This window comes from Seriola dumerili, unplaced genomic scaffold (genome assembly GCF_002260705.1).
Source record: "Seriola dumerili isolate Sdu_G_001 unplaced genomic scaffold, Sdu_1.0 BDQW01000081.1, whole genome shotgun sequence".
Lineage (NCBI taxonomy): Eukaryota > Metazoa > Chordata > Actinopteri > Carangiformes > Carangidae > Seriola > Seriola dumerili.
In genome coordinates, this window is record NW_019174336.1 from 4,916,091 (window position 1) to 4,943,526 (window position 27,436).

Below are 27,436 nucleotides of genomic sequence, written 5' to 3' on the forward strand. Positions count from 1 at the left end.
GTTGATTTATCTTCTCCTTGCTAATGAGTTGAAGGCTGATTACTGTGTAGTTTAATAGCTCTCAGTAATGGCCTTGTATAGACAAGGTGATTTATGGGTGATGGTCTTCAGAACAGAACTGGCCACACAGGTTCATTTTCAGCATTGATTAGCTATAGCCTGCATCCATAATTTTATTGAGCTCTGTATGTGTGTGTGTGTGTGTGTGTGTATAAAGAGAGAGGCAGGGGCGTCGGACAAAAGCCCGATCTCCTTTAGTCTTGAACCAGCCAACAGGGCCCCGTCTGAAGATCTGAGGCGGTGCTCTGGCTTGTATGGAAGAAATAATTCAACAGTGTAACTAGGTGCCAGTAAAATCTTTCAATCAATTCTAAAACTGACTGGTAGCCAATGAAGATGGACTAAAACGGGAGTAATACAGTGTGATCTTGACTCTGTAAATTGGTTCAAAGTTGAGCGGCTGCATTTTTTTACTAGCTGCAGGTGTGAGATTAGGTTTAGCCCTAAACGGGGTCAGCAGGAGAGAGAAAAGACCTGACTTTTGAGATGCCATCTTAATTTCAGAGAGACAAAAAGTTAGCTGATTATTAGCTGTAAATTGGCTTTAGCACTGGTTTTTGATGAAACATAACATCCACAATAACGAATGTTGTAATTGCCTATAATGTGACCTAGTGGAAGCATGTACAGTATATAGAAAACAACAGGGGGCCACCTCACTTCCTTTACATCTCTCTGATAGGTGCACATCAGGTCTTTCAGAGTTTCAAGTGACACCTATGATTTGTCCTTTTTCCATTTCTTTTCTGCTTGCCTGCATTTCTCTTTAAGTCCCTGGAGTTGTTATTTAGCCAGGGACTCTTGCAGGTAGGTGTATTTTTTCTGGTACAGTAGAATTCATAACTGCTTTGCATGGGATATTGAAGTTATTTAGTGATTTGTCGAGACAGATAGTAAGTATATGAGAATTATTAAAGATTAGGGCTGCTCCCCAAGTCGATGAGCCGATGTGTCTGTCAAGAAGAGTTGACACACATTTTTAGCTGCGTCAGAGTTCACAGAGCAAAGCTGGAGCAACAGTGTGGCAGGCTGTGAACTTTATTTTAAAATGACCGAACCACCGGACTAACTGTGATGGAAGTGGAGATGGTGATGGCAACAGAGGGCAGAGCAGCACCGGGCAACGCGAGGCAGGGCAGCGTGACTCGTTTCTGTTGGCCGCTCTGATTCTCTCAGCTGCAGTGTCTGACAGGCGTGCAGCAGCCCGACAGGACACACTCTCCCCAGTGCGGGAGGATTTCATAACTGACCAAAATGCCAACTTTTACTTTCTCTGGCTGTGTAGAAATCATCGCTGAAACTCATGCCAAGGGATTTTCTGATTGCCAGATAGTCTATATGAGAAAAAGAAGATGCATGGTACAGCCCCAGTAAAGATGCATTTGTGAAGGCTTCATGGTCTTGAAGTGGTGGAAACAGGGCAATGACATTGCTGATGTGTAATCACTGAAGTTAATATGGTTCATCTTTCGGGGACATGAATGCATGTGCCAAACTGCATGACAATACAGACATTTTTCTCAAAATAACATCTGCAAACTTTCGTGACAATCAGTCTAACATTCAATCTGCTGCTAGCTAAAAAAAAAAAGCTTGAAAAACTTAATAGCTATTTCAAGGACTTTCAGCCTATGGTCTTCATCAGTGTATGGTTTGCTCAGTTGTTTTTGAAATGGCTCAGTTGAAAGCTCTTGATAATGCTGGAAAGTTGGTGTTGAGTAAAGATTATCACGTTGCTTTCAGGTGAAGTTTCATGCCAGGTGTTTGTTACTGGAAATGAGTTGTAAATTAACTTAATTTTAGGAAGCAGGGTTGGTCCAGTCTTCCAGGGGGTGGAGTAGATTTAGGCCTCTGCATTTTCTTTTTGCAAAATCTGTAATGGGAAGTTTTGAAAAACCCAGTAAAAACATAGTATTAGAAATAAAGAGCTAAGACGGAGATATTTTTTGTTGTTCAGTGCTGCTGAAATTGGCTTGTTTTTCTAATTTATACCATCGCTTCAGCACCAGTCAACAAGTAAGACACAATTTATGACTGCTTTTTTTCATTTTACACAATTTTGCCGACATTGTCATCACAGAGCAGACACTTAAAACACACTTACAATAAAACAGGTGCATTTGGGACTGACTTTTACTGCAAAGTGGCTTGACATGGCTCCACGGAGGATATTCAAGTTCATTACAGTGGCGCTGTAGTGCAGCAGCTAATCTATGCATGTCTCATTAAAATGGTCATGAAAAATCTAATGTTAAAAAGTCTTATTTTCCCCTCTCTCATCCAACCTCAGACAGAGAAAATGATCATCTACTCCATGCAGGCGTGATTGTTAATGGGTAATATGTAGCGGAGCCAGAACAGGGAGCCGGCCTTTCATGGAGTCAATAATTCAATGATTTTAAATCTCACTTTGCCGTGTGAGAGAGGTTTAATTTAAGCAATAAAGAGCTGCACATGCGCTGCAAAGCTTAGGCATGCTGAGCACTGACAGAGCACAAAGGCATGTTTTGATGTTGAGACCGTATTTTCATCTTTCACTGGCTCAACTTAATAGCACACACATTTGCCGTCCTATTCTGAAATGATTTTCTGCATGAGAGGAAAAAAAACAACCCCACAGCTCTGTGTTTAAGATTTGGTCTTTTTCTTCTGTGGGTGGATAAATAATAATAATAAATCTGGATGTTAAAATAAACAGCCTGAAAGGGGGTGGACATGAAATCAGCAGTCCATGGCATGTAAACAGATTAGAGGCGGGTAGAGGCAGAACAGGAAGTGTTTAGTTGATTCTGCAGTATGTGTCCTGCTCATTTCCTACATCAAAGATGACTCACTATTTGTTCCTGGTGATGTTACAGTGAGTGAGTGAGTGAGTGAGTGAGTGAGTGAGTGAGTGAGTGAGTGAGTGAGTGAGTGAGTGATGTTTTTAGCAGAACAGCTGGGTACAAGTGAGTGAACAGATTAGCTGTTAGCAACACAAACAGATGCGAGTGATTTAGTTAACGCCAGTAAAATGGAGGAGATGTATGCAGAAGCAGACTGGGACTTAATCTAGTAACATGGGTGTCTGTATTGTTTTCTTTGAGATGTTGTTTCCCCTTCAGTGTTTAATTAGTAACAGCAGGTTCAAATTACAGGGGGTGGGGGTCTGACCCCTTTGACTCCCACAAAAGAGGTAAAAACAAAAGTGCGCAGGGTTGAAACTCCTTCTTACCTTTAATTCTAAATATTACAATATATTTCCCATGTTCATCCCGTTAGTGGCTCACGTCCTCAAGTCTCTGCTCCAGTGTGTCGAGCAAATTGAGACACTGTAGGTAAATGTAGTAGCGGCAGCTAACTATCCAGCTTATTTGATACACTTTACTTACTTATTAGATTATGTCGAGTATCTACAGATGGACACTAATGTTAGCTAGTTTCTAACTTTAGCACTGTCACCTTGTCATTTCATTACCAATATAAAATGTCATATATTATAAAACATTTTTTAACACTGGTGCTCAGTCATGAGCAGTGAGACAATGGAGGAGTAGTAGTTTTCTTTTGTGTGGGAGTGATGGTTCAGTTAGTCTTTTCAATATTAGCTTCTATAACAGACACTCCCTTTGTTTTCACTCAGGAATTCAGGAGTCTTACCTGGTTGTCTTATTGAACAATATTAAAATACATGTGTGATGAAGGCTCAGTAATTGTATCAGCAGTGGTAGAAAGTAATTAAGTACATTTATTCTAAGTACTGTACTTAAGTACAGTTTTGAGGTACTTGTACTTTGCTTGAGTATTTCCGTGTCATGCTACTTTATGTTTCCAAATTTCAGATAGAAAAGCTGCACTTTTTACTCTATGTCCAGTCGTGACAGAAAAAGTTTTGGCTGCACTGTTATTCAGCAGTTTTTGCCTGTTTATGTAACACAGCATAGGCTTTCAAAGTATAAAAAAGTATTAAACATTTTATTACTTTCGGACATATTTTATTACTTTTATGTCTGTTGTGCTTGGCCACGATGCAGCGATCATTATGTTTGCTTAAAATTTTAATTTGTCAACAGAGGCTAAATTGATTAGCATAGATTAGATCCTCTCTCACCCATAAAAACCCTGGGTGCCTGCAGCACAGCAGATTTTTTTTAGCTTCACTCCACTTAACCTCTTTTTTGTCAGTCAGATCCCATTGAGACTGAGTCTGGTTACCAGGAAACATGAATTTCTGCTGATTAGTGACTGAAGCTCTGAGCTGTTTATGTTCAGAGATGAGATCCCATGTGAAAACTGGTTCTTCACTGACCTTAAACATGGTCGGGTCAGTCCTGTCTAATGTATTCCTCATTAATAAACTGATTACTGATAAAGTATTCACTGAAACATGACTTTTCTACACTGCTTGAAAACTTGAGAACTTGCTGACATCTGGTTCTTATCAGGACTTTTTCTGATAAGTTAAGGAAAACTTTGTGAAATAAAGAATCCTTTTTCCTCAAAAAAAAAAAAGAAAACTTAACACCTGTCAGTCCCTCTCAGTCTAAAAGGAAAAAAGTCACTGCACTCTTATAAGTGGAATCATGTGAAGCTTATGCTCTGTGCTCCTGCATTCGCTGGATCACATCACCGATGTCTTTCTCCTCCCGCTGCTCATGCACTTCTAATGGAAAAGGGATGAAGGCAGTGACTTGTCCATCCATCCTAACCTGTTGTTTCCACATTGAGGAAATTGTATTTGAAAGTTTTTTCCTCTTCTCACTTTAACAACCTTCTCTCTATTCAAAAATATGTTTTGGTGGAAGCGTTGCAGCCTGGATTTCATCAGTGTATCAGAGAGTGTTCTGACTGTGTTTTGTCCTTCATGATCTGTATCTGTAAGGTTACGGAAAGATGGTGGTTGTGTTTAAACAACAGAAATGTGTGCTGATGTGGGACGTGAGCAGGGTGAGGATGACTGTCAGGATGACTTTCAGCATATAAGCATTAGGACAAGGTTCAACATGAAAAGATATGTCCTCCATTTCAATAATGTGTCCTACAAACTAAAGGACAAAAAAGTTTTTTGTCATTGTCTGTTAAAATGCATATCACCTGATCTACCACCTCAGTGGTGAATGGCTGAATTTATATAAGTACTTTCATCCAAAGCGCTTTACAGTTTGCCTCTCATTTACCTATTCACACGCACACACGCACGCACGCACACACACACGCGCCATGCTTGTTTGTTCAGATTGAAGTTCAGGGGCCCATCCTCCTGAGGCTGAGGCTAAACTTTGTTTATTTGGGTTTTATTCACTTCTCCACAGGCGCCTCATTTTAACAGCATTTGAAATAAACAGCAGTTAAATGGTGCGATGCCATACTTTATCATGGATCCGGTCAGTTGCCGCACCTTGGTTTGGTTAAATGATTCTCATCTCTTGTTAAACACTATCTTTACATATGTAGATGTTTTAATTAATCCAGCTCACTTAATTTAATTGAGGTATATCTATTCTTTTCTACCCTCATTATTTTACATGCATCAGCTGTAGACTGCTGCAGGGACTATATTTCCATACTATCCTCCCTCATCTTAGATAATCACTATTGTCATTTGTATTTTTGCATTTGCTCTCAGCTGTTCTGCTAAAAACATTAATATGGTTTAATTGTTCTGATTAATATTGTCATGCTTAGTCACAGCAAATATTCATCTATCTGGCTAAATTGTTTTGCACCTTGCCAGCTGCATGACTGAAGAACCTAATTATTCATTTATTCAGTTTGTATTGTAGTTTTTTTTTAATGAGCTTTTATCACATGTTAACTCCAAAACAAACTCTTTGTTTATCTTTTAATTAACCATGACATTTTTGGATTAGATAAGATATTAATTTTATATGTCTGATATTATAATGTGAAATAGTTTTCAGGAAGAAAGTATATCGCTGTTTCTGTCCTGTCAAAGCGCTGTCATCGAGAGTAAGTTTACAGAGGGAGAGAGTCTGGGAATCTGTTTCTGACAGAGTCTGACAGTGATCCAAATTCAGCAAGTGGTGGCTGCACATTAGGGAATTTTTCTTCCAAGAAAGACAGATCTCCCCACTGATTAGACTTCTGTGAACGACAGCCTGGCTGTTAGCATGTCAGCAGGCCTGGAGTTTTCTTTTCACCACAAGAAGCACAAAAAAAATCTGCAAGAAAGACACAGAAATACATAAAAATAGACAGACATAAAAATAAAGGACAGTTTGTTCAGGCGGAGGTGGTAAAAATGAGTAATGGTGGTTTGAAGTTTGAATGTCCTGGTCAGATATTTGGTCAGATATAGTATTGCATGAGACATGATGATTACTGTTGGATGAAACTGCCTCCCTCTGTGATCACAGGAGCAAGCTGGAGATGAAAAGCAAATTAAACCCAAAAATAAATGAAGTTAAAAAAAAAAAATATATATATATATATATTGCAATCAATATGGCAATCATAATAGTCAGAAAACAAAAATAGACTCTGCGGTTTGTGTATCTGCACCACAGCAGGGTCTTGTTTATGACAGCAGATAGACAGTAAATCTAACAGTGGAAGGCTTTCATTACAAATCCTGATTAATTCATTATTAGGGTTATTATTAGATTAATAAAGTCAAGGTTAAGATCATATTAGAGGATTTTTGGTCTTGTAACTTATGCAGGTACATATGCAGGTTGATCCAGTTACGATCCAACTTCTACAGCAATTATTAGCTTTCAATTGAGTTATCATTAAATTGTCCATTGATTGGTTTAAGTATATGTTTTCCTGCTCTGTATTGCATTGTTGTGCTTAAGCTTTGCAGTTCCTACAGTCGGTCTCATATTGAAACTGTGCATCTACAGAATTCACTGTATTCCTGAGAATAACATCCATATTGGATGATCCCACGCCTCATGACTTACTCCACTGCCAATGTTCAGTCCCAGAGCAGGTAGGGAGCTCTTCATGTAGCGTCGTGGAGAGTAAGTAGCACATCTGACTTCAGTGCAGGAGATGATGTTTGCATCCTATCACAGACCTGTGATTAATGTTCATCTTATTATTAACCGTAACCGTCTATTTCTTACCTTGCTGCAGTTACCATGTGCAGAAATGGCAGAAAGTGCGAATTTTAAAAATATCATTAAACATTAGTTTGCAGTATTGTCCAGTGTAGACGCACTTGTCTGATGGTGGTGTAAATATATGATACCCTATATATTAATAAAAGGATGTCTGTAAAAGCCGGGAACTGTAGTTGAGTCAGTCCGGTTCTGTTCCAGCCTGTGGATCAGTTTACCTCCCAGTGTCAGACCAGTGTCTCTGCCTGCTGCTGGCTCGAGACCTCTCTACACAGTTGTTTTCAAGTCCCCATAATTATCAACTTAAAAAAAAATAATTGCTCTACTTTGTCTGTCACAGTTTTAGTACCCTTTTACTTTTGTTTTAATTGTTTCATTAACTTTTAATTCTGTAAAATTAAATGAAATAATTAGTCTGCAATTCAATTGAATTTTTAAATAAAAGCCACAAATTAAATATTTTAATTTATGACTTGTGAATTGTGTTCTCTGTGTGCAGCACTTCAACACCTGGTTTTTTATTTTTTTTTCAAATGTGCTCTTTAGATAAATTTGACTTGACTTTTTTTCCACCAACTGAATGAAATGTGGTTTATTACTGTTAATCAAGGGGTAGACAGCACTGACCTTCCAGTGAGTCAGATATTACGAGCTCATGCTGTGCAGTGAAACACTGAAACGAAACACTATTTTAAGTCCTAGTGTTAGTTTCCAAAAATACCGAACATCTCAGGCTCTGTGTCTCTGTGGGTGAAGTCTCCCGTTCACAGTTCGTAGCCCAATCGAAGCCCATCGAAGACACACACATGCAGACTATCAGTAGACTCTACAATTGTTCCCTGAATGCCTCACGTGCAAGATATAGGTAGACGTTACCTACAGCACAGCTACATCATCAGGGGCCCCACTTTGGGGGCGGGTGGGTGGGGGTGGGTGTACTGTATAGTATTTTTATTGGAGGGTTCAGGGGATTTAAAGTTGTCATTGCAAAATATGAGGGGCCTTCGGGGGCCCCCTTTTCCACTTTTAGGACCCTAAGCATTAGCATGTTTTGCCTCTCCTGATGGTGCGCTTCTGAGTAAATGCCACACATGAAAGACTGTAACATGATTACCTGCAGTTTGCAAGGTGTGCACTGATGCGTATCTGTAGCTGTTTTTAGGTAGATGTATGTTAAATCCTCCTTCCAGAGGTGGATAGCCTCTACACTGCATATACCTGCATATATGCACCGCTACACCTCTGAGTGAAATGTGTATAAAAGGATGCACAATACATTTAGGAGCTATAAAAAGCTATGTGATATTTATGATGATAAATGATATGATACTTGCAGACATTGTGGAATAAAATAAGTTTTCCAGCCTTGAGGCTACAAAAGTTTTGTTTTTGTTTCAGAGTTTGTTTGCAGGTGGAGGAGAAATAAGACATACAGTATTTACTGATCTCATGTTGTTTCTTCTGACAGAGAAAAACAAATTCTGTTGAATACACTGTCTGGCTTTATATTAATCTGACTTTTTATTAATGTTTTTGTGTGTGTTTGTGTCTATTCTTCTCCTCTCTCCTGCTCTCTGTTTGTCTTTATTAGATGTTTGGGTGAACACACTGGTTTTCAAAAGCACAATAGAGAGAAAGGTTTGCTTACTTCATCTGTGACTATACTTACATACTGTACAGACAGAATAGAGTCTGACAGGAAACACTGTTTTACATGAAGGTCCAGATTCATCAAACCCCTGCGGCTACAATTCCACTGATGTACCTCAAGATCCATACAATGACTTGTCTACTCATGCAATGAATTTGTGCCATAATGTCGTGTCCGTGCAGCTTTTCAGACCGGATTCAGCTGAGGAGGCCAGGCTTTATTACATTCACACACATAAATCACAGCACATCTTGTCAGGATGTCTCCTTGGGGGGAAGTGTCCAATAACAATAGCTCCCATATAGTGAAAATATAGTCTTCCATGTTACTCAATGGCTGGATTATGTACATCCTGTACTCCTGTTGCACTATAGTCCTACCACTAATAGTAATACTATTTCTAATGATAAACTGTAATATTTCAACACCTAAACACAGACTGCTAGGCTTGTCACCGCTTGTGACATTTAAATAAATTTACAGTAACTCCATTGTCTCTCATGTGGCTGAATGGCGTGTCCAAAAACAGTACAACATACTGTGTCCTGACAATCCATTTTTGACTAATGTGACAGCCATCCCAGCTCCCTGCTGCCTGTATGTTTTGCATCTGCTTCCTGTTTGGATCCAGGTGTGATGATAGGTTATCTGATCTGCAGCGCTTTTATTGGAACACCTGGCCACACACAGCAGGACTCTGTGTGTGTTAAGTTTTCCGAACGCAACCTGATCTGCTGGGATTCTAAAGTAAAGTTCAGCTGTAGCTGTGTCCCACTTTCATACCACATATTAACACTGTGCAGAGTGTATTATATATGGATGTTCATTGTTCTGTTTTTGAACTTAGTAGAAAAGATTTTACTCCTCTGAACTAACAAGAAATATTTCTAGACTTCTGAGATGACAGACATCAAACTGTGACATTGACGTGAATACATCTGCTTAAACAGAAAGCAAAAATATGGAATATAATATAATTCAAAAAAGATGTGCTTGTGCACTGTGCTTTGTGTGTGTGTGTGTGTGTGTGCTTTTTGTGTGTGTGTGTGTGTGTGTGTGTGTACACATGCTCACACGTTTACAACATTGTCAAGTTAATGTGAGCAGAGCTTAGTTAAAGAATCATGGTTTGTAAGAAGAGGAGGGCAGGACATGCAACTTGTGACCAATCAGCATCTTTTTAAGAAACAGCGGAGCTGTCGGTATTAGATCAGCGGTGTTAGCCCTGAGTCACAGCTGTGATTGATAATCATTATCATAATAATAAGAGCTCTGAAGGTCAGACTGCTACACAGGCTCTAATTGTTTTGTTTGAAACAGTTTTTCACTCTCACAGTGCCATTTTCGGCCTTTTACAGCAAAAAAGCTTTGTTATGCCCACTGTAAGCTACCCGTTCAACTACAAACGACAGACAGACATAATGGAACATTTAGCAGCTAAAGAGCCAGATATTTCCCTCAGGAGTTGGTGAAGACCTAACACAGAGCTAAAACAGAGTCAATTCAACTTACTTACTTACTTACGACTTACTTATTCAACTTACATTTGCCATGTGGCCAGTAAAATGTCTCTAAATGAACGATAATATTGCTCTGTAACTGCGGGATATGTAAAAAATGATGATTTGTCAGTGTTGTATTCACAACTGTTTTCTTCTGTCCCTGAGTGGCTGAAAGATTGCAGGTTATTGCAGGTTTAACGGTGCCCTGTGGAGTTTTCTTGTAAACAAAGTTTCTCCTTACTTTTAGTGTTACTCCCCGAAATGCATGAAGTACATCCTTGAGGTCTAAAAAATGTGTTGAACCCATTTCCTTCTTCATAAAATATTTGTAAAAGCCATTTTTTCTTAAAATTTTGAAACCTGTATTTTTTCCATCTGTGTTTATTTGACAGCAGTCTTCTTCTTCTTCGCTGCATCTGCCGGCACGATGCTGTATTTTTTGCTGCATTATCACCATTTATAGATTAGTAGTGTGCAACCATTTGCGGAAGTGTGTGTTATGTCACCTGCACATGCACGTTAAAACCTACGTGTTACATTTTTTCATGGTCAAAAACTACACAGGGTACGGATTCAGGTTTGCCTTGAAATACAAATTTGGTGAATTCAGGAAAACCTGTGTTGCTTTCCTGGAAGAGATCCATGTCAATTCTTATGAGAGCTTTTAAACAGCCCCCTACATGAGATCTTCATGGGTCCACTCGATTAGTAACCAAAGTCAGGCCTGGTCCAAATTATAGTCAGTCTAATTGGCTCACGTAGAGTGTTGGGTCTGTGTGTCAATATGTCTAATACTGGAGTGGATGCAGGCAGACTTTCTATCATCACAGGAGAAAAGTGTGTTTTTGAGGCTGATGAGATTTACCACAGCTGCTTATTAACTGGTGGAGTGTCAGGCTGCTACTGGTGTTGGTGCTCCTCTATATTGCAGCCTGTTCCTACCTCATTTTGGAGCAGGTCTAATCAACCTCGGGGTCTGGTTGTCAGAGGTTGCCTTTCAGATCAGGTCTCTAAAAATCCTTCTGAAAATGAACAATATGGTGGACTTTCAACAAGTCCATTTTCCAAATCAGACCTCTAGGCTTTTCTGCTTTGATTGTTTTACCTTTCACTCTGTTAATTATGTGCTCTTGTAAAAATACAAAGAATTAGACCGGCACACAGCCCGCAGAAATGTCCAGGGTTATAGAAGGAAACTTTGCAAAGCAGTTTTTTTGTGGTAATTAATCATCAGGTGAGGCTCAGGTTAGGTGGCTACCCAGTGGCATGCACAGACCCTCTGAGGCGCATAGGCGAAAATTAAAAATGGGCCAACGGGAGAGACACACACACACACCAACCACCACTTCACCTCTCTGTGCTCGCCACTGCAACAGCCTTTCTCTCCTGCCCTCTCTCTCTCTCTCTCTCTCTCTCTCTCTCTCTCTCTCTCCCTCTCTCTTCCTCTCTCTCTCTCTCTCTCTCTCTCTCTCACTCTCACTCCATTTCCTCTCTCAGATTCTGTCATTACTCACATCAGGCACCTACAGTATGTGTGAGGAAAAAAAAATACCAACCACCGATCTCAGTAATAATTTCACTTTAACTAATGGACTCCTGGCACTGGAGAGCACACTGTGTGTTATGTTTTGATAAGTTGGGGTGGGATGCCTGGTATTGTAACCGACTGAATGACCTATATTTTTGCTTTTCATGGGCAGTAACTCTGGTGTGATCTGACTATTTCCTGGGCTTCCAGTCTACAAAAGATTCATATTCTCCTTCATTGCTGAATACCAGGGGTCTGTCTATGTCCTGGATTGTGAGACTTTGCTGACTATGAGTTTGAAAGTTCATTCTTCACCTTGGAACGAACAAACTTTCTTAATAAAATTTCAGATGTAGGAGGAGAAGGAGGTGGCCAGAGGAGAGGAAGGGGAAGCAAAGTGCTGCTTTGCCTTAAACTTGCTTTTAAACGTGGTTTTTAAAAAAGTAAATGAACAGCAAAATTTGCACCAACTATTACGTCAGCTAGATGGAAAAGAACAATAAAAGATGTATGATGAGTGGGAAGTACACCTTATACCATTACTTTGAATTTATTAAAGGTCATTACTGTCCATTGTAGACTTTTTTATTTTATTTTTCTCAGCAAAATGCTTTATATTGTAAAACACACAACATACATTTAATCAAACATGCGGTATTATGAATTTTATTTCATGTTCCTTCGGGTATGAGGCAGAATAAGAAAGATTGAAATTACTGCTCATGTAGAGAAATTAGTAACAAGAACACCCACTTCAATATTTACTGAAAGAATATCTTTTTTCAGTTGTTCTTAGTTGTGAGGGAAATGGGAGATTGTCAGATCTGAGCTGATCAGGAAAATCAGAACTACGTTACGTAGCCTGGGGATGTGAGCGTTTGTTTTTTCAGGCCCCTGCTTTTGACTTGTTTATGAGTCTAATAAGGAGTAAGCCTGTGTGTGTGTGTGTGTGTGTGTGTGTGTGTGTGTGTGTGTGTGTGTGTGTGTGTTTGTCTGTGTGTGCATGTACGCATACGCATGCAGTGTTAATTTAGAACCACAGCACTACAACAGCAGCCATGTTTGACGGCGAGTGGCTTTGGCAGCCGCGATGAGTTCATGAGTACCCCCTTCTGTCCTCATGTGCATTGTGGGAAATGCTTGCTCTCCTGACTCTGTCACAGCTGTACGCTCACATCCTATAATGTCATAGCAATACAGCACAGCACCATTCACACACATGCACACACACACTCACTCACTCCATGTTTTACTCACAAAACAGGATGTGACACGCTAAAGCCTGTTTCATGATTGGTTAGCTCGTTTCCTATTAGATGAGACGGTAGAAATGAAATAATGATGAGGCCTATTTTCTAATCTGTGTGTGTGGGTGTGTGTGTGTGTGTGTGTGTGTGTGTGTGGGTGTGTGTGTGTGTGTGTGTGTGTGTGTGTGGGTGTGTGTGTGTGTGTGTGTGTGTGTGTGTGTACACATTTTCAAGATAATTTTGACTTTTTTTTATGGGATGAAACAGACAGACAGACAGACATGCAGAAGTACAAACACTAGACTAGACTCAGATTGTACAGGTGTAGACTATATTGCTCCTGTAGTTTTACATCACCATATCAACATGCATTGCCATACAGAACATTTTTTTGGAAATTAATTTGATTGTTTTTGTCAAATCTGGTAAATTAAAATAGCTGGAAAATCAGGTCACTTCACCACATTAATGAAATAATCTTGCATTTTGATTAAATTTCCGTGAAGTGCTCACGCTCAGTGGTTTGCTACAAAGACGTAGACTGAAGATTGTGTAGAATTATCATCTAAAGAGGTCTACTGCCTGATCATCCAAATCTAATCCTCAGTGTGTTTTGTCAAAACCTCCTAAGTTGTTTTCAAAATGCCGTGTCATGGACCAAACTAGCGGAGAGGAAATGTGGATGCAATTGTGGTACTAGACAAAAAAAGGTTTGTTTACCATAATCCTCAGGGGAACATGAGCGTCCATACCACAATCCATAGCAATCTGGTCAGTAGTTGTCAAGAGCAGTTGAACCAGTCAACCAACAATTTCATCCTTGGGCCTTTGAGTCTGAAGCAAACAGCAGATCAATGTAATTTGAGACTATGTTGATAGTGGTCTAGTAGACACAGAAAAATATTTACAAAGCTTTAAAGCCATACACTGATATGATGCTTTCACAAGTACCCAGAGTATGAGAGGCTGGTGAGGGAAATCTCCTGTCAAAAAATAAAACTACAAATATTCAGTTTTTTTTAAATTTTATTTTCAGTTTTGTTTCCAAAGGTTTAAAAAGAGTCTATGGGCTGGTTCAGGTTTAATTCTCACCCCTTATTCTATTTACTGAGCAGAAATGGCACACAGGCGGGTCGACATACATAATACAACAGTGCCAGTTCAGCAAGCAGGTATTGAATTAAAATATTCACCAGTTGGTTCTGTTCAAATGTGATGCAGAAAAGCGAGCAGAGAGACAAGTAGAGAGGCAGACAGACAGTCCGTGACCAGCTGGTAGTGTTCAGACAGACAGGCAGGGAGGCAGTTATTCAGTCAGGTTGTCAGCACCATGTTCTCTTGTCTGTCCTCTGGGAGCCCCAGTCTCCTCTTACACACACATCCTGGATGTGTGAAAAACTCAATCACAGCCCCCGGCCCCCAGCTGGGGAGGGTCGCAGTAATTAAACTACATCACTCAGCCTCACGAGGAAGCGGCGTGTCACCATTTTCCTCTCTTTTTCTCAGCCACATCTTCCTGCCTGAGTCCATCTCTGTTTCGTTTCAGATGTTTTCATTTTCTCCATCCATCTCTTTCTTTAAACAAGCTAGAACTTGTTGCAAACTTGAAGCAAATAAGCACTTTCCCCAAAACATCTCACTGTTCTCTCAAAGCTAAATTAATCATGTTTTAAAGCTCCAAAACAAGCTCGCAGCAAACAACTCAGTCATTGGCTTTGAAAGTTGTTACAGCTAATCTGTTGGCAGGCAGCTTCCTATTTACACATCCTATAGCAACATTAGCATTATTTAGTCTTGTTTCTGTCCACCTGATGAATGTAATTCCAATATTCACTCTCCTATTAAGCTCTGATTTGGTCCCTGCAGATTCCTGAGAAGAAAGTATTTAGCTGCTAGATATTCCACTTTCTTGTCCAACTAGTATTTGGTACAGAGTGCTTATAATGGAATCTGCCTGCTGCTGCTGGAAACTAAGTTTAAGAGGAGCAGTGAGACTGAACCTGACTGTGAAATGAACCAAAACAATGAGCTAAAAGAGGCTTAAAAAGCTTCACATAGCTGCAGGGTTGTTGATAATTCTCTGTGGGTTAATTACTGCAAGCGACCCCTTCCACATTACATGCACCCATTTGATTAGTGGAGCTTTAATTTCTGCCAGAGGGGCGTAAAGTTGTGTTCATTCATTGGCCACTTCACACTTCCATTCATGTTTATGAAAGCTCAACTGTGGAAGCGTGAGGAGGGAAGAGTGATTCAGTTCTAAAAAGCATGTCTGTTTACCAGGGAATGAACATGATTATCAGTCACACAGTCACGTTTGAGCACGTGCATTTTTTTTAAATTAATGAATTAATTCTTTTATAGAATAGAAGTATGTGTTTCTTTATATGGATTTTGATGGACAGCATGAATCAGTCTGATCTCGCTGTCTTGTTCTGCCATTGTCTCTTCAAGGTTAAATTAGTTCAGGTTCTATTCATAATCCAGCGATAAAGGCTTAATCACAGGATCCTGAGATATATTTGATGAGCCTCAGAGGAAGTGGGTTCTTGTATCGTGAACGTGTGAATCTGTGCACCTACAGCAGGTATGGTTGAACTCTAGTGCGTTTGCTTTGTTGCTTTTGTATGAACATGTTTGTCTAGTTTTCCTCTCTATTCTCAGACTCCTGCTTGAACATACTTACATGATACCTGTGTGCGACAATACAGCTCTGTGTGTGTGTGTGTGTGTGTGTGTGTGTGTGTGTGTGTGTGTGTGTGTGTGTGTGTGGGGTGTATGTGAGCAAGTGACAGACGATAGCATCACCCTCCGTATTTCCTGTGCCAGTGTCTGGCGCCCACATGGATATATTGTGGTGATGATAAAGGGATATTAAAACTCATAGCTTCTTCTTGTGCCTGCTCCCTGCCCGACCGTCTGTCTACACAGTCATCAAATCATCCCTTCACAGGCAAATGCACACACACAGACACACATACATGTGTGCACTTAGCAAAACAAAGTGAGTTATTGATTGTGGAGGGCATTAAAAGAGGGATGATTCATGTTTTTATATCCGCTTTTCATTCTGTGTCTTCAGGTCACAATGGCTTTATTTACTGTGAATAGACTATTCTTGTGTGCTTCTCGTTTGTCCATTAACGTCATACACAGAACACTAACATTTTTTAGGATTCTAATGTGTTGTAATTGTTAGCAGATGTAGGCTGGCAGGTGTTTGGCAATTCGGTGTATTAAGGTGACTCAAATAGTTACTCTGATTGGTTGTTAGGGTGTTTTCAAATAGTTGCAAGGTTGTTGCTAGGGTATATACCGTGGTTACTATGGTCAATCTGGGTGGTTACTGGAGTCTATAAGGTGGTTTCCATGGTGATTCAGTGTGGTTACGAGGTTGTACACTATGATTGGGTGTGCAGTCTACAGTCGCACGGTACTAATCGTGGCAGTATTGGTGGTAGCAGTGGTTTAAGAAGCAGTAGTGGTGGGTCATAAAATGGCCCATCAGGAGAAATATTTAATTGCCATGTTTCAGAAACATGGAGAGAGACCAAGAGAGACTGTTTGTGTATCATTAAAGACCTGAGAAAATAAAAGTTATCTTTAGCTTTATGAGTTTGAATTTTGTTTGTTGTCATCAAATCCTAGAAATAACAGCACTGCTTTTAATTCCTTCTATGCTGTTTCTTTACCTAAATCCTATCATCTTTATTTCCCGGTTTAGATGGTGGGTTATAAGCTTGGTCCAAATAAGGACCACCACCTGGGCATCGCATGATGTGTGGTTGACAGTCATTAGTCTAATTAGAGCTGACATAGGATGGCCTCTGACCTCTGTGAAGAGTTGAAAAGTGAAGAACTGCAAAACTGAGTTGGTAAATTGTGTATCTTGTAGTTTTTTTCAGGAGCTCAGCGATTGTTGAATTTCTTTTTCTTGCTGATGAATGGTGAATTGGCAAAAAAAAAAAATTGTTACCTACACATACTTCACTGTTACAGATGTAGGAGCCTGCCTGTATCATTTAACAGCTCGTTGAATTGTTAACTCGTCCCCCTCTCTATCTGTTGCACCAGTGCACACATATAGTGTGGAGCTTGTTTCATCATTTTTAGGCTTGTTGAGCACAAAATTTTCATCTGCTTTTCTTGGGTTGAACTTGGTGAAGCTGCTCTGTCATGTCTGGTTAATGGAGGCTCATCCTGCTTTGATATATAGGTAATGGGTTGTGAGATTCCTCTGTTACTTTTCCACTGTGTACCATGTTTGTGAATTTCCACAGTCGTCATTGATTTTATTTGAATCAAATTGAAATGTTTGGACTCAAATGAGAAAAATGTAATATATCATTAGTGGTTTTTAGTCACTATTTGGTGTTTTCAAGAGCAGCGATTTGCACAATACATCTCATGTTGTCACATGTAGTCCTACATATATATAATGTATATAGATAATGAAAAACTTCCCTGTAATTCTAAGATATTTGCAGCTTCCATGGGTTGGTGAGGGTTAGCTGAACATTTCATTTCACAATTGATGGGGCACAGTGGATTGTGGGATACTGAGATCTACAACAGACACACTTGTGTCCTCCAAATTTGTGCAGAAGAAGTGTGTGTGTTCCTCAGCCACATCTGGACGAGCCTTTGATTTTGCACAGACTCATGGATCCGTTATGACGAGAATTCAGCCTCTGGACAGTCATGAACTAAGATGCAGCCACTGTGAGCGAATGTTTTAGCACAAGGTAGAGAGACTCAGAGAGAGAGACTGGGTTTACATGTTCAGCACCATGGAGAGAGACGGAGAGACACTGGGTTTGAATGTTCCAGTGCTCATTTTATTCTTGACGGTGAAGTTACTGTAGGTTTGAATGCAGGGCTGCATGTGCGTGCTGATGTGCAGGTATTACTGTAGATAAATGGTGTTAAGAGGCTTTTTGCTCTAAGCACAGGCCTCATCAATATGTCGTCTTCTACATCATCCCTCAGCTCTGATCTCTCACTTCTCACAGCATATTTTTTGATCTGGCCTTCCCACATAAACCTGAAATATATAAAACAGTATGATAAATAAAAATCATAAAGTGCACGTGGGAAACGTAATGAGAAAATCATTTGGAAATCCATCACTGTCAGAAGTTGATCAGCTGCAAAGCCTGAGCATGAAATATGTATAAAACAATATATTCCTTATTACTAAACAGACACTTTCATCCCAGAAGACTGATTTCACCCATAATGATAATTCCCATAAAGCACAGATGTGCTTTATCGGTTACCATGCCAACTGGTAACCAGGGAGCAATAAGCGACCTTTCTTGTTTTCTACTGTTTCTCTGTGTGTGTGTCTGTGTTTGTGTGTGTATTTGTGTTTGCACTTGTTTTGAAGAATTTCTTTCAGTTAGTCATCAGTGCGCTTCCCTCTACATAAAAGCTGTTATACCCTTGAGGATTTTCTACCTGCTTTGGGACTCCCTATAGTGCTTAACTGAGAGGTTTAAAAAACAGACCCATTTGGGATGTTATAAATAATATCATTTATACTTTGTAATGCATAAAAAAACAAGGCAAACATGGAAGTTTTCTTTTCTAAGTTGGTTGCAACACAAATGTAAGGTAGAACTCGCTGCAGAGTGCCAACAAAAAAAATGACCACAAAGGCACGAAGAACAACTAACAAAGAAAGACGAGGGTCATTTCTAGTCTAATTTTTCAGTCTGGGCGGGGGGTCTTTCCCATGTCTTTGTCCAGAGGCCCATTGTTCATTATCCATTCATGGATTTGGCAATTATTTATTCAATAAAAATGAAGCCATTAATAATGTACAGTTTATTATTCTATGGCTTTTAATTTGAGTCTTAAAACATTTTTCCAATGAGCCTCCCTTCTTTAGAACCGTGCACCTTTCTGGCCTCACGATTGAAAAGTTTTTAAACCCTCCCCTGTTAAACCCCGCCCTGTGTAGCATACTGTGTAATGTATGATTGTTTAAAATAAAGTCCTCATCAGGTTATTCAAACGTCCCACACCACAGCACTGAGGACTTGGCCTCAGCTTCTTCATCCTGGGTCCAGACCCACATCACCATTGTTTTCAGCATGAAAAATAGTGAAGGGAAAACTCAGTGGCAGTTCAGTTTCAGTTTCTCAGGAGTGTTTCTTCTCTGTCATTTCTCTCAGGCAACTGCTGACAGAAACTGATGTAACAACCTTGCACCACAGAGCGTCTGTAGCGCACAACCAAACACTGGAAATCAGTTTCCGTCTTGTGTTTACAAGACAAAATGTTGATAGGAATAGTTTAGCTTCCCTGGAAGTTGGTAGAGACATATCACATCATCTCTGTTTAAATCGACAGCCATGAAACAAGGTCTCACAAAGTGGGGAATGTATTGGTATGTCTCTCTCTTAGATTCCAGATCAAATTGATATCATTCCTGCTGGTTCACTTATCCTCTGTGTCTTTATAGTAATTCTTACTTTCATAGTCCTCCTACTCTCCTTCTTTTTGACCTCTCTCCTGCATAAACTGCATATCTCTTTCTCTCTCTCTCTCTCTCTCTCTCTCTCTCTCTCTCTCTCTCTCTTTCTTTCTCTTTTTCTCTCGCTCTCTCTCTCTCCTTAGCCTGGAGCATGTTTTTTTTTCTGTGTGTTTCAGTGGAGCACTTAAGTCTCCCCCTCTGTGTACAGCCTGTAATGAGGGCTGCCAGCTGTGGCTCAATGGCCAGCACACACATGCACACGCACACGCACATGCACACACACACACACACACACACACACACACACACACACACACACACACACACACACACACACACACACACACATGCATGCATACAAGGACCAGCCACAGTCACTTCTCCACTTCTAGGTAAAAGCGGAGATAAACAGCACATGATGTAATCAGCTACATATGCGACCAACCTATAGGCTGTGTGTGTGTGAGACTAACACTAAACTATGTTTTCACTCTTATTAAAATGATTTTCTCTGTTTAACATCATCATGAACTGCATATATTTGTGTTTTGGAGAGAAAGAAATCAGTTAGTTTGAAGACATCACTCCGGGAGACTCTCACCAGTTTTTGAAAATGTATAGAACATAAAAAATGTATTAATGGAAAAAAATAAACATCAGATTAAACGTAAATGAAAAAAAAAAAGTCATTGTGTCAGTGCTGCAGTGATTAAATCACCAATCTGGCAATTTATGGAAGAGTAATCAACAATGACTTGGGTTACTGTAAATTGAATAGTAATGCACATTTTTCACAGTTTTCAGACAAGATAATCAGGAGATAAAGCAATAATGAAAATGGAAGCTCCGGTTGCAGCCTAGTTGTGATCACTTCATCATCATTAATCAGCAACAATCTTCATTATCAATTAATTCTTTCAGTCATTTGTCAAGCAGGAGTAGCAGGAGAACCATGTATTCACTAGTTCCAGTCTCTCAAATGTGAGGATTTGTTGCTTTTTCTGTTTTATAACACTGGTGGTCGGACAAAACAAGCAAGACGTCACCTTATAATAAGAACAGAAATGGTTAGTTGCAGACTTATATTGTACAGTGTGTGGAGATAAATGGTTTTTAATGTTCTTGTTGCATGTTTGTGTCTGTGTGTTTACAGAATCTTGGCCACGGTGGGTTCAGACTTTGACCTGAGAACACTGCGAGCGGTGAGAGTGCTGAGACCCCTGAAACTCGTATCAGGAATCCCAAGTATGTCACCTTACCATCATTTTAAGAGATTTCATTCTTGCTTTTGTAGTTTGTTTTTAAATGTTTTATCACTTTGTAAGATAGTTTTGAAAAGTGCCACGAAGATTACACCTATTAAAGCCTCCACATGGGCCATTATCACAGTTAATGTCTCTTGCTTTTGATTGGTCAGTATGTAGAAAAAGATTAAGATTATATGACGTAAACTAGTCTTTGATTGTCTGAATGATGAATAAAAATCTCTGGTGAGTTTTATTATAATTAATAGAAATAATGTCTAAAATAATAAAAAAGAAGAAGCAAGTGCTTAGACTTTCTTCCCTCCCCTCTACCCCTCCTCTGTCTGTCTCTCAGGTCTCCAGGTGGTGTTGAAGTCTATAATGAAAGCCATGGTTCCTCTGCTTCAGATCGGCCTGCTGCTCTTCTTCGCCATTGTCATGTTTGCCATCATCGGGGTGGAGTTTTACATGGGCAAATTCCACAACACCTGCTTCAAGATCGACACTGGTGAGAGCAACAGCTTGGCTGTGGCCTGTGTTTGTACGACAACACTGATCATCAGCCGAGTCGACGCCAGGAAAACTTTTTTTTCTTTCAGCTGTGTTCCTGTATTTGTTACGGATGAGATCATATATTGCATTGCATATTTATGAAGGCGTGCATAAATGATTCATAAGTTCTGTATGTACATGTGGCTTATGAGTAGTTGCACATTCGCAGAACTGGCAGCCGGCGTGCCTATATCAACATAACAAACAAGTGCACAGCAGAATTTTTGACGGCCGTTTTTCACATCTTGATTTTGATGAATGGAATTTTCACAGTCGTCAGGTTTTGATTGATAGCTTCTGCTGTAACTCAATAGAGATGCTTATGTACTTGGCCTCCTGATCGAATGCTAACTCAGATGGCGTTAATGAGGTTGCAGTTCGCTGGTTCCCGCTTTCTGCTGCATCAGAAGTGTGTGTTAGTGAGGCAGCAATAAAACCTGACAAGGCATTCTTTGCTGTGTGAGTGGCTGCTGAGCAACTTATATTTATAGCTGTGTTTTTGTAAGTTTAATATCTTTAAATACAAATCACACTTTGCATTACTGCTTTGGGTGACAGGTGAATGCCATCACAGTTGGCTAGCCATTCTGTTTCTAGCTGCTAGCTGTTAGCTAGGTTGCCTTTTGGAATATTTTTTATGTAAATATCAGACAAATAATATGACTTACTGTGCGGTTAATGGACTACCAGAATGTGAGGAAGTTTTTTGAGGTGAGTACTAATTTGTACGTTCCTGGGTTTGTGCTAATTTGACTTCTTAGGTTAGCTCTTTAACTAGATAATTAGCCTTGTGTTAGCCTTTGACGCCCACCTGTGCTAATGATGCTAAGAGATATGCTAAGTGTATGTTTGCCACAGATACTGAACCGGCATGCACCAAAGTCTGAGCTCCGCACACGCCCCAACTCTTTGCATATTTTTGGATTAGCCGGGAATTAGGTGGAGTCAGACATTGCCAAGATGGCAACAGCAGAGCAGCCCACTCTGAGCTTCATAACCGCTTTTCAGAAATGTCACAAAGGCTACATCCATCTTTATTTACAGTCTATGGTTTAAATAGATTCATGTGAATTTTTCTAGTGCTTAGACTTTCAGCAGGTTTTCTAAGAACTTATCAGGACACTATGAGAACTGTGACACAAAGAGCAGTACTCAAAATGTCACTGAGTCATTTTAGCATTATAAGCTTTTGATTAACCCCTGTCTCGAAGAGTGATTGTCCAGTCATAGCCTGGTTACTTCAACAAGGTGAGGTTTGGATTTCTCTTTGTCCTTGAGCAGTGTGCATGGGGCTGAATGGATTGAAAACAATGGCTGCCTGTCAGGTTGGAAAGATGTTTTCAGAAACAGCACAAGTAGTGAGGTTAACTTTCATGCAAAGTATAGGGTTAGGATTAGGGTTAGGGTTAAATGCAGGATATATATACTGTGTGTGTGTGTGTGTGTGTGTGTGCGTGCGTGCGTGCGTGCGTGTGTGTGTAAAAAACATTTCAGATAAATCACAGCCAGGCTCCTATTAGTTATTTTTTACTACAGCATTATAGTAGTTATACTTTAGACAGTCAGATTGCTTGACTGAAATTACCCATTGTGTAATGCAGTGATGAAAATTATGAGGCTTTATTTCCCCAACACTGGTGTCAGATAGAGTGTGAAGGTGTGACTTCAGGGTTATTGGCTGGCCCAGCTGTAAAATATGTGCATCTATCAATGTGTGTGTGTGTGTGTGTGTGTGTGTGTGTGTGTCTATGTGTGTGTGTGTGTTTGTGTGTGTGTCAACCCAGTCAGGGTGCTCGTAGTGGTGTGAGCTGTTGTGACAGCCTGCTAATGTACAGTACATGTGTTACTGAGTTATTTCAGTCAGACACACAGCAGGGTTCGATTATACTGAGCAGCACTGGTAACAACTTTGTACATGACCACTGCTGTGTTCTTTTTTTCTTTGTATGTGTGTGTGTCTATATATATGTACACATATACACACATATACACATATATATATCTATATATATATATAGATATATATATATATCTTTATAGTATGTTGTATCTTTGTATCTGTCTGTATGTATGAACGAGTGCTGTAAGGACCATGTTTGTCTGAGTAGGACTGCATGTTTTTCCTAGTGTATATTCATTAGGTGTCCCTTCACTTGAGCACTGGCTTGTCAAATACACACAAGGACTAATTTGGATTATTTCTATTGTGGCATTAATGAGATTATAAACAAGCTCCACAAAGTCTGAAATGATTGAAATGATTTAAGATTTCCTGTAGTCTTCACTAAATTTATGTTAACAGATGAGTATTTGAATTACAGCTGCTTTCAATTTATCAATGTCCCATTTCCACTGCTCATTGCATTGAAATTCTGTAACTCATAATGGTTCACTAAAATATTCATGACTAGTCTCATAAATTTGTTCACATGTACGTGAAGTTTGATGGCAGCATGTTTAACATTGTCATCAGTGTGACTTTTAAAAGTGCATAGCACGATCAAATATGTCCTCAATGGTAACATATTTGTTTTTTAAATGAAAATAAAGAAAAATAACACAGATGTTATTTGAAAAAAATTACATGTAATTCGAATAATGAGCTGTACTTATTTTTTTTGCAAATTGTCTAATTTCATGAAAGAGCTGCACCCAGTACAAGAAAACAGAGAGATGTTCCCATATTATCCTGAAAGAGTCCGGCTGACACAGCACCTGTCAGTAAGAAGGAAAGGACGCGTCTTACTGGAGTGACACCAGAGAGATGTTGGCTGTGCAGTCTGGCTCTGCAAATCATCGTTAAAACTTGGCACAGCCTCTGATCGAGGCACTGCCCCTTATGAAACGCTGGTTGCACAAGGCATCTGTTATACTCAGCACATTTATTCTTTATTCTGATCCCCATCTGCTGACATATGTGCCGTCACATTCTTTAAACAAACTCTCGGCAGCCTCCATGTATTCTGGTACTATATCATCTCTTTGTCACTTCACAAGCCTGAAAACTGAAGCGCATATATGGTAGGACTCGCCTTGATTAGTTGGACCACATACACACTTTGACGCCTAAACCTGAAAACACATGGTTTTCTTTCTGTCTTGGCTTCTCGTAAACACTAAGTCAGGTTGTTAGAAAAGGTAGAAATGACTTGAAATTATTTTCCTTAGCCTCTAGCCCTCTCTGTGAGCACTCATTTTCAATGTGAGTATAGCTGCTCACACAATGACTTTGCAATCATAAAATAGTGCTTTGATTAATGTCTCAATGCAAAGTCATGAATTTGACTTTACAGAAAGAGTAGTATATGTGATGATAGAAAGCATCATCAAATAGTGCAAATGCTTTTGGCATTTATTAGTACAGAGTTTTGTTTTAAAATTTATGTGTGCCATATATCGTCCCCCACAGAGGTTGCTGCTGGGAAGCGCAAGTTTCATTTTGTTTCGAACACATGTTCTCGCGCAACACAGTTATCTTTTCCGAGCCGCGGTTTATAAACATAGTTGCCGGTTTATCAAACGTAATAAATAGTTGTATTTCACTCTCACTGTTGTCAGGCACAAAGTCACAGAACAACCCGGGGAGTGGCTGCTGAGCACGACAGACCGAGAGCTGCACTGCCCAGTTAGGTTAGCAAGACAGACAGACTACAGAGAGATGCACTGCAAGATAGCACTTAATGTTACACTACTGTTATTTACTGACATCAAACTCAGAGCAGAGATAACAAGTTTGCCTGATTGCTGTTCCCACAACTCACTCTCAAGGTGAGTTTTTTTCTCTTTTTATGATCAAAACGATAGTTCCACTTTATCCTCGCATCGAAGTAGTGAACACTGATACCCGCATCGGAGGTAAGCAGGGGCGGGGCCCTGGAATAATCTGCGAGGGCCTAAGTAACTTGCATATTGCACATATAGGGCCACCCAGCTCTAACTGTCGGAAAAACATGTCGGCATCGATAAAAGGAATTGATAAGCTTGAAGACGTACGATTCTGATGCTTCCCATCCGTGTTATTACGTAATACTTCCAAAGACCTGTTGTAGTGTGGTGTAGTATTTAAATGTGGATGTCTTGACTTACATTTTCACATGAAGTTAACATCCGGTATGATGGTGCGTCTGTACGAGTAACATCAGGACTGGATTTCGTCACAGTGAGGTGTGCGAGTAAAGACCAATAAGCATCACTTACATCATGGTCTGACTCAGGCCCTTTAAACCAGAGTGGTCTGTGGTCTGTTGGCGGCTGCATGATCCACTGGTTTGAATGAAAGATGTGAGATACACTGTGACCACGAAAGAGATCTCAGTTTGTTTGAGCCGGGGGGACAGTGGCATGAATATTAGGACATCCAGTACTGAGGCTGACTTTTCATTGTAATAACTTGTGGTCCAAACATGTCCATATAAAACCTTAACAGTGCATTGAATCACTTGAATCATTTTCATCTTTTTCACCACAGTCTTTCAGTTTCTGCAGCACTGCTAGCCCCATCTTAAAGAACCTGGAACATTGAATTAGTATCACCTGCCGAGCAAGGATGAAAATGATTTTCAGAGAACTTTTCTTAACCGTACAGAGAACAATAGAAATCAAATCCGAACCAGGGTAAAGGGGAGATCTGACGAAACTTCCAGATTTCCTGTGTGGAGAAGAAGGGCTGTGACATTGGTTGCTGGTTGGGTAACTCGGCTGTGATCGCAGTGCCGCTCTGTTGGAGCATGCTGCTGACAGTCGATCGTTGTACCGACCTTCACCTGTGGTCACTAGTGTTGTGTAATGACTGACAGAATCAGGCCGCAGCCTCACTGTGCATGAAAAGGTTAGGAGGTCAGTGGTCTTCGTTGAGAGGTATCAGTTGAAGTGGGCAGAGCACCTGTGAGGAATATCCCCTGTGAGTTTCTCTTTAGAAGTCGTGACTGATTGTTCGGAGATAATGGGACACATTGGAACAGTGTGAGGCAGCTGGAGGAAGTTACAGGGGAAAGTGACATCTGGCTGCTCCACTGTCCCTGCTGCACTTCTGACCCACATAACAAAAAAGTATGCATTGATAAAATGTATGAGCATTAGGGGGCAATGGTTTTCAACGTATATGAAGACATTGCTGTAATCTGTGTGATCACTTTGAGATCTCTGCATTATTCTCATCTGATACTTTAATAACAGTGTTATGTAAAAAAGTTCAACTGATAACAGAAATATTCTTTTCAAAACTCACTCCCCTTTTTCTCTTATTTTTCTTTTGCTCAGGTGAGAGAGTAGCCAACTGGCCTTGTGGTCAGGAGCCCCCAGCCAGGACGTGTCCCAATGGGACCCAGTGTAGAGAGTATTGGACTGGACCCAACTTTGGTATCACCAACTTCGACAACATCCTGTTTGCAGTGCTGACTGTGTTCCAGTGCATCACTATGGAGGGCTGGGTGGACATCCTCTACAGCGTGAGTCTATAAACACTAAAGACCTTGGACCTTGATTTCCCACTGTATTTTGTTCCTCACAGGTTCTTCTTCATCATCTCAAATCTTACCATCTTTGTTCAACTATTTCTCACTCCCTGGTGGCAGAGCTTAAGGATTTTGTTTTAGTCGGTGTGTTCATTGGTCAATTTACCAGATATTCCTCAGAGAATGAACCCTAATGCTTTTTTGGTGACCTTGACCTTTCCTCTATTGCTGTCCTCTGGCCAAAATCACTAGTGCACAAGAAATGTCAAAATCTTATGGCTAGAGCACCATGAAATTGTCTGGGAACCTTCATGTTGTTCAGAGCGTGAACTTTAAGGGACAGCTCATACAGTATCAAGGTGTCTTCTTCTCTAATGAGCAGATTGCTTGGAAATTTGTTGAGCATACGTATGCTCTCATGGATGTACAAATAGGTGACAAGAGTAATTTCTTAAAATACCTGGCTGAATAAGCATGAATTGGCAGAGATGCAACATCTTTGCCTACCATGCCTGGTGTCTCCCATCCACAACCAGTATATTTCACACAGGCACAGCTTCTGAAACTACTCAAACTCAGAAACTTCTGAATATAATCTGTTTGAAATTTTGCATTTGTTTCTAGGGAGATATTATTGAGGTTATTATATTATAT

The 27,436-nt window shown here is 40.0% G+C and overlaps 1 protein-coding gene across 1 annotated transcript in view; it reads left to right on the plus strand.

Moving 5' to 3' along the window:
- LOC111221156 (voltage-dependent N-type calcium channel subunit alpha-1B-like) overlaps positions 1-27,436 on the plus strand; it is a 161,519-nt gene that overhangs the window by 38,962 nt on the left and 95,121 nt on the right. The window contains exons 4-6 of the mRNA XM_022744504.1: positions 20,687-20,778; positions 21,133-21,285; positions 26,589-26,776. Of these exons, the coding sequence (XP_022600225.1) occupies positions 20,687-20,778; positions 21,133-21,285; positions 26,589-26,776 (433 nt within the window). The remainder of the gene's footprint in view (positions 1-20,686; positions 20,779-21,132; positions 21,286-26,588; positions 26,777-27,436) is intronic.